The 7,630-nt window shown below is 42.9% G+C and overlaps 1 protein-coding gene across 1 annotated transcript; it reads right to left on the reverse strand.

The window, feature by feature from the left end:
- Positions 1-2,035: 2,035 nt before the first annotated feature.
- On the reverse strand, positions 2,036-7,624 carry LOC121658009 (regulatory factor X associated protein). The gene is made up of 4 exons (XM_042014350.1): positions 7,224-7,624; positions 4,535-4,642; positions 3,323-3,369; positions 2,036-2,250 (listed from the first exon to the last, which is right to left on the reverse strand). The coding sequence occupies exons 1-4, from the start codon at positions 7,563-7,565 to the stop codon at positions 2,226-2,228; spliced, it is 522 nt and encodes a 173-aa protein (XP_041870284.1). The 5' UTR covers positions 7,566-7,624; the 3' UTR covers positions 2,036-2,225.
- Positions 7,625-7,630: the final 6 nt, after the last annotated feature.

Raw genomic sequence — 7,630 nt, forward strand, 5'->3', positions numbered from 1 at the left:
GCTGGCTGGCAACATACCCTGTAAACCATTGCCACTGCTTAAGACACCATCTCAGGTCTTGGAGACACATTTTGTGGCAACAGGGTACCCCAGAGAGAACAGTCAGACAATGGGACTAATTTTTGAAACAACCTTATAAACCCTTGGGCAAAGAAACATGGCATTGAGTGGATACATCACATCCCTTATCACCCATAAGCCTCTGGAAAGACTGAGAGGTATAATGGACTGCTGAAGACTATGTTAAGTGTTTGGTAATGGGGCATGGAAGGATTGGGATGCAAATTGAGCAGAAGCCACTTGGCTGGTTAACACTAGGGGATCTGTGAACCTCCCTGGTCCTGCCCAAATAAAACCCCTACACACAGGGGGAGGGGATAAGGTCCCTGTACTACACATGGGAAGTGGCTGGCAAAATCAGGGTGGATTTCTCTCCCTGTAAGAAAAGTCAAACCCATTAATGGGATCGTCTTTGCTCAAGTACCCGGGTGTTATTTGGTGGGCAATGCGGAAGGACAGGGATGTATGCTCCAAGGAGATTTAACCTGGGGGGGGGGGGGGGGAAAAAACTGTGGTGTAAGTTCTATGTTGCAAAAGTAAAGCAGCAAAAATGACATGAACTGATGAAGTGTGAAATTTTGTGAGTGACAAGCAGAGTGGGATGCACAGGACCATTGCTGGTGCCCAGTAATCAAGTGTGCTCCTTCTCCTGTCCTGAGCACCCATCCTGACAGAATCAAGCTCAAGTCATGGCCTGGTTTTAGACATCTGGAGGGGTGGAGGACACTCTTGAAGTGGGAAAATAATACCTATCTTTAAAAGGACAGGTGATAGCAGTTAATGTAAATTTATAAATCTTCATGTCCAGCCAAGGTCACAGCCCCTCTGCTCTGGTGAGACCCCACCTGGAGGACTGCATCCAGTTCCGGAACTCACGACATAGAAAGGACATCCACCTGTTGCAGCAAATCCAGAAATGGCTCACAAGTTGATTAGAGGGATGGAAGACCTCTCCTTCAAGGAAAGGCTGAGAGAATTGGGATTGCTCAGCCTAGAAAAGAGGTGGCTTCGCGGTGACCTAATTGCGGCCTTCCATTACCTGAAAAGAGCCTACAGGAAAGATGGGAGAGGGACCTTTTACAAGGGCATGTAGTGACAGGATAAGGGGAGTGGGTTCACACTGAAAGAGAGTAGGTTTAGATTAGATATTAGGAAGAAATTCTTTACTGTGAGGGTAGTGAGGCACTCAGATTGCTCAGAAAAGCTGGATATGTATGTCCCCTCCCTGGGAAGTGTTCAAGGTCAGGGTGGATGGAGCTCTGAGCAACCTGGTCTCATAAAAAGTGTCCCTGTTCACAGCACGGGAGTTGGAACTTGATGATCTTTCATTGTCCCTTCCAACTGTTGAGGAATACAGCTGGTGCAGGTAGCTGATCTGTAAACTGCAGTTAGAGATGCAGATTGAGCTCTGGGTGGGAGCCCAGACAGACCGGAGGCAGTGAACTGCCACCTCTTTGCATAACAAAAGGCATGAAGATGAGCGGCTAGCCAGGTGAATGGACACAGCAACACAGCAGGAATGGAAGACTCAGAAGGGAAGACTCAAGAGGAAGAGCAAGACTTGCCTTAGACTGTGATGTGTAAAAGCCCAGGAGTTCCTTTGTTTGAGATCCCTCCTCGGAGGCACCAGCCCAGGCTGTTTCTGTGTTACTACACTGTTAATAAATTGCTTTATGGAACAAGGTATCTGAGACCTGGGGTCGAACCAGTAAGGAAACCTGGTCTGACTCTGAGCCAGGTGCGCAGGGAGTCAAGCGAGGCACCTGTCAGATCACTGGAGCTACCTGCAGTGAAGGAGCTTTGGTCCCAGAAATTAGTCTGGCACTGGGAGAGTGACTGTCAGAGAAGTCTCATGAAGGGTCACACTGGGAAGTTTCTGTAACACAACCCAGGCCATTCTATGACTTGCAGAGACACTCAAGCAGCTCAAAACCTCAAAAGTGCAAACAAGAAACAAATACATAACAACAGCGACTTCCATTTTTGTTTAAACATTGAGATTCTTTGTATTTATACAAAATACAGATCCTATCCCTCCTTCAGCAGGAGACTCATCTGCAGATCATTGATCTTTCCTCATTACCCAGGTGCTCCTTGAAACTGTTGCTGCCTTTGTTCCAAAGCTTGTTGACTTAACAGTTGCTGTTGTTTCTGTAGAAACTGCACTACTTGTGGGCTTCTGAGCAGGGACTGAAAGAGAGAGAAAGTGAACTTTACTTTACAAAACTCACATAAATTAAATAGTTCCCGCAGTAATATTTTTCCATTACACGAATTTGCACATTACCCACTGCTGTTGTTTAATTAACCCCAGCAGACAAGTAAGCATCAGCCTCTTCCTCCCTCCTTATTGTGGGATGAAGCACTGCCCAGCAATAACTAAAACGGCACTGCTTTATCACACTCTTTTTATCACAAACCCAAAGCACAGCCCCATACAAGCTAGTGTGAAGAAAATTAACTGTATCCCAGCCAAAACCAGTACACCCATACAAATGAGAGTTCAATTAAATGCTGCAGAATTACAAAACACACTCACAAAAGACATCTAGGAATTGTTTCAGGACATCAGCAGGTAACCAGAAACAGCATTAATACACATCCTGAAAGGACATCCAGAATGTAAAGCATATACAGTATTGCAAAAACCCTGTAAGTATAGCAAACAGTAGTAATATACTGACATACTAGAACCAAAACATCTTTCAATTGTGCTTCAGTTCTACTACTGTGTTTCAATTGAGCTTATTTCTACATTTTCCACTGCAGATAGCTCACAAATACTTTAATAAATGAATAAAATACTGTAATTCTGCAGCAAAGCTCATGTGCCTGTCAGAGTTCAAGCATCAGGACTATGCCTGTAGCACATATTTTAGTTTTAGGCAGTCCTGTGAGGAGCAGGGAGTTGGACTCAATGATTCTTATGGGTCCCTTCCAACTCAAGATACTCTTTGATTTTCACTGAGTGTCCAGAATTTCCCAGCATTTCAAAACAGCAGTCCATCCACAGGGAATGAGTTAAAAAACTCCTCTGCCTTCAATCAAAAGGCAAAAGTTTCTAAAAGTATTTGCATCTGGTTCCTGGCCTGAATAGTTGCAGTCTGTAATTCAACTCTGGTTGCTCACTCTCATTCCTGCACGGTGGCAGCACAAGTGATTGTGAGGTCAAATGGCAAATCAGGTTGAGAGTTGATCCTTCCAAAAACTAATACAGGAAAAGGGTTAATTTTTCAGCTGAATGAATTCCCTAGATGCCTGCTCATTATCCATGGTCACTTCAGTGATATAACCAAAGAGGTACTGCAACTGCAAGTCAGAGGAGGAAGAGAGAAGCAAGAATCAGATCACGGAGAATCTGAATTTCAAGAATACTGAAAGGAAGCCTGAGTTCTTAAAGAGCCTTGACTTAATTTGTGCAAAAGCTCTCAACATCTATTAAAAGAGCTTCTAGTTGCTGTACTTCTATAAAAAGTAATGTTTCATTAATAAGATACCATTCAAATTTAATTAAAAGCCACATCAATAGAAACAGCCAAGAACGGGGACAGCAAGCCAGTAAGTGAGGCATGAAGAATGAGACAATATGAAAACTACTCCATAGTTCATTACTTGTTTTCCTCATAAAAACTGAAAAGCTATGAATACTCCTCTGAGTTTTAGTCATAATCATTAAAAAAGTGCTATCATTGAGAAAGAATTATCAAGAAATACATCTAGGTAGTTGTATACTTAAGACTGACGTGATGTTTCTTTCAAGGCTTTCCAAATTTCTGAACAAGCACTACAGCTCTTCAGCTCTTTAATGAGGATTGTTAAATTCCTTTGCACAGGTAACAGAGAGAAGATAAACAGTCCCAATAACTTTTGGAGAACAGGGACTGCAATAACATGCAACAAAAAAGTTGTAATAAAGAAGCTGAACAAACTGTACGTACTGACTAATTTCCCCACACCAAGCTTAAGTTGTTAAAGGAGAAACCAGTGTTTAAAAAGCTTATGACACATGCCATTCATGCAGTCTACAAATATTATAAATCACACCGTGTGCTTAGAGTTTGCTTTATCAACACACATACACACAACTTTAAGTGTGATATGATACAACTTCTAAAACACACCACAGTAAAGCTTACATCAGACCTAAAGTCCATTCACTGTTCTCTCTAAAGCTTTGATTTAACAAGCTAAAACCATGTCAGTTATACTATAGGCATTATTTAGCCTAAAGAAACCACATCTGTTACTACCAAAACTTCAGTTAATGTGACAGTGATCATTACATTTAGTCATCTTAGTATTCTCCACAGAGAGGCTGAAGTACACAACTCTGAAGCATGTTTCAAATTTGAAAATATGCACATGCAGTGTACGCTGATTAAACTGATTTTCTTTTTCCACAATGGTGACAGGTAAACATTGTTACACTGCCTTTATTTATTTGAGTTCAAAACACCTCAAAAACAAGACTTACCAGCCTCTTTTTATTCAATACTTGTTCTAAAAGAGTAGGTCTTGCTGGGCGATCTCCAATGGATCCTGTTCTCTGCTTTGTAACAGACACTGAACCTTCAACACTATCCTGCACATGACAGAAAACAAAAAAAAAAAAGGAAGTCAGACTATAAACTCTGATACACTGACACACAGAAAATCCCAAGAGTAAAGAACATTTGCCTCCTTAATCTGCAAACGAAAGTAGCACAGGAATGGAAATCTATCTATTCAAGATTTGGCCTCTTCTTTCCACCGCATTTCACTATTTCAACAGTAAGAGTGAAGCAGTGCAGCTGAGTTAGTCTCCTACACTGCAAAACTAAACAGGTTACTAGGGCTAGTTAATGGCTTCAATTTATTTTATTGCATTTCTTAAAAATGAAGTCATTCCAACAGGTCAGTCTCCAGCTTGTGAAAATGAATGATATTTACCATTTGTAATTGGGCAGGAATGACATTAATCCTTGCAGTACCAAAACAAAACATACTTTAGAACACTATTATGAACTTGCCAAAGCCACAGGGTTGTTTTTTTGTTTTTTTGGTTTTTTTTCCAAGTTTATTCTGTTCCTTTTACAATCACCAGTCATCTGAACTAAGGCATACTAATACAACACGGCTCTACAATCTGCTCTAAAAAAAATAGGAATGGTTTGGAAAATTTCAACCAATGTTGAATCCTATGTGTATTATATTTAAAACTTACTGACACTTTCATTTACCTGAAAGGTTTCAAAAGCAAGAACAACAAAGAAGTATCCCAGAATCTTTCACTTCTATCCTGTGCACAGAAGTGAAAAATGAAACTTCTACTAGGAACTTCTACTGAAAATGGCCTTAATAGAGCCACTGCAAAAAAACATAGTAAGTTTAGCACTAACTATCCTGCTTTCTTCTGCAAGTTCAAGCCTTAATTTCCTCACATTCAAAGCAACCTGCATTTGCAGAAACCAGGAAAAGAAAACCCACCCTCTTCCAACATGCAATAATCACTATTTCATGTTACAGATCAAGAAGTTTTAACCCACCACAACATGAAATGCAGCATTTTTACCCTTCTCCCATACCGTCCCCTCTTCTGAACTAGCACAAGTATTGTGTAGATACATCATGAATCGAGCAGGATGAACTATCAGGGAAGGAAGAGAGAAAAGGGAAAGTCATGCTGGTATATAAATCAAGAATTCATTCTCATCTTGAATCGTATGTGCAGCTTCTCTTCCCTCACTGGATAGAAAAGTAGCTACCAGAGTTAGAAAAGGCTCACAAAACAGCAAGGATGATAAAAGTGCGTAACTTTTTCCTTGGAAACAAGCACGCTATGCCTTTTCAATGCGAGAAGGGAAAAAACTTATAGGGCAAGCCTTCCAAGTAAGTATCATAAACTGAAGAGGAATTAATTGTTATGATGTAAACACTACCTAACAAATTAGGTTGACACCAACAAGATTCAAAAACCAGGAGAGTATTCACACCAGGCAGCAGACCTGAAGAAACTACCAGAATGTAACAGATGCTCAGAGCTTACAAGGGTTCAACAAAAATCCAAAATACTGTATGGAACACGTATCACTTATAGTTACAGAATACATCAGAAAACCTCAGCAAGTCCTTTGAACTGAAAGAGGAGAGAATATTCCCTAGCAGCATCACGTACACTTCTCTTTTTTCAAAGCACCTGCCTCATGGCTTTTACAGACATACAAAAAAAGATTCTTTTGTGCGACACCCAGTATGGTTACTATTATATTTACATGAAGAAAAACAGAAACAGGAAAAGATTTTTGATGGTCAGTTTGCAGTTAGACCAGTTCCCAGTCACACGACTCCAGAGACAGCTATGCTGATATAAAAGGGTGGCTTTTAGCAGGAGTGCCAAATAACATTTTTTTTTTTTCTTCTGGCAGCCACAATTTTATACCTGCCCCTTTGAGCACAAGCCAGTCAGCATCTTCAAGTGTAAAACTATTTTCCTTTTTCTATCGCATCTAAATACGAGATCTGAAACACTAACTCTGTACAAGCGACCATCAGAGAAGCGTGTGGTCCTAGCTGAGTCACAAACTGTAGGAAAAATAAAAATTAAAAAGTCGAACGGTACCATCAGTTTTCCCACTGATAGTACTTCCCCATCTAAACAATACAAATAAACTTATGCAAGTTAAGTATGAACTAGCAGTAGTCTAAGTATTTACCTGCCACTTAATATAAAAGTAATAACCAAAAAGCATCCTAAAGAATCTACACAGCTGACTTTTATATACCTGATCCCCAACGGCCTTTGTGACTTTAAAACCCCACACTTCAGCACCAGCTGAGTAACAAGTCTGACATCTCTCTTAGATCCATACTTTCCTACAGAGAAAAAAAAAACACGCTGCACAGCGAAGCATCTTCTAGGGACACTTCTTTTCCTAGAATCTTCCGCTATAGCTGTAAGCTTCTACAATTTATGTCAGAGCTAAAAACAAACGGGGTTTGCTCTGGCAAACAGGAGGAAGAGTGAGCTATAGGGCGGCCCTAGACTTCTCCCTTTCCTCTGGAAAGGTCCCATTCCGTCTGACAGAAGCCGGCTTTCCAGGGAAGCCCCTACTCCCACGGACCACGCAGCACCCAGGCTGCCCCCCGAGGACGGCCTGGCCGAGGCCGCGCCGCCCCCGCCTCACCTCGGCCCGTGGGCCGCCCCCCGCGGCCGCCGCCCCGCCGCCCCCCAGGGCCTGGTCGCTCTTCTTGCGCTTGTACTTGTCCTTGTAGATCTTGTTGCGGTGCCGCTTGCACATCCAAGGCTTGCGCTGCTTCACCACCTGCGTGGTGGTCTCGCTGCAGCCCTGGTACGTGCAGCTCTTGCACTCGCCGCCCGCCGCCGCTTCGCCGCTCGCAGCCCCCGCCGCCGCCACCTCCTCCTCCTCCAGCTCCTCCAGGCTGGCCGTACTCTCGCCGCCCGCCGCCTCGGCCTCCTCCTCCGTCACCTCGACCTCGCCGGCGGCCCCCAGCTCGTAGAACACCATGAGGCCGCCGCTAGCGGAGGGCGGCAGCTGCGGGTCGGCGCTCGGCTGCAGCACCACCCCCCCCC

Source organism: Corvus kubaryi, unplaced genomic scaffold (assembly GCF_017639235.1).
Source record: "Corvus kubaryi isolate FWS band 111438036 unplaced genomic scaffold, C.kubaryi_AGA036_p1.0 split1-65, whole genome shotgun sequence".
Taxonomy (NCBI): Eukaryota; Metazoa; Chordata; class Aves; order Passeriformes; family Corvidae; genus Corvus; species Corvus kubaryi.

What these genes read in the sequence shown, in the direction of transcription:
- LOC121658009 (XM_042014350.1), bottom strand. Translation starts at nt 7,565, where the DNA reads ATGGTGTTCTACGAGCTGGGGGCCGCCGGCGAGGTCGAGGTGACGGAG. An exon ending in TATTGAATAAAAAGAGGCTG is followed by an intron (nt 3,370 to 4,534) that starts GTAAGTCTTGTT and finishes TCTGACTTGCAG; the next exon opens with TTGCAGTACCTCTTTGGTTA. An exon ending in GAAGTGACCATGGATAATGA is followed by an intron (nt 2,251 to 3,322) that starts GCAGGCATCTAG and finishes TCTCTCTTTCAG; the next exon opens with TCCCTGCTCAGAAGCCCACA.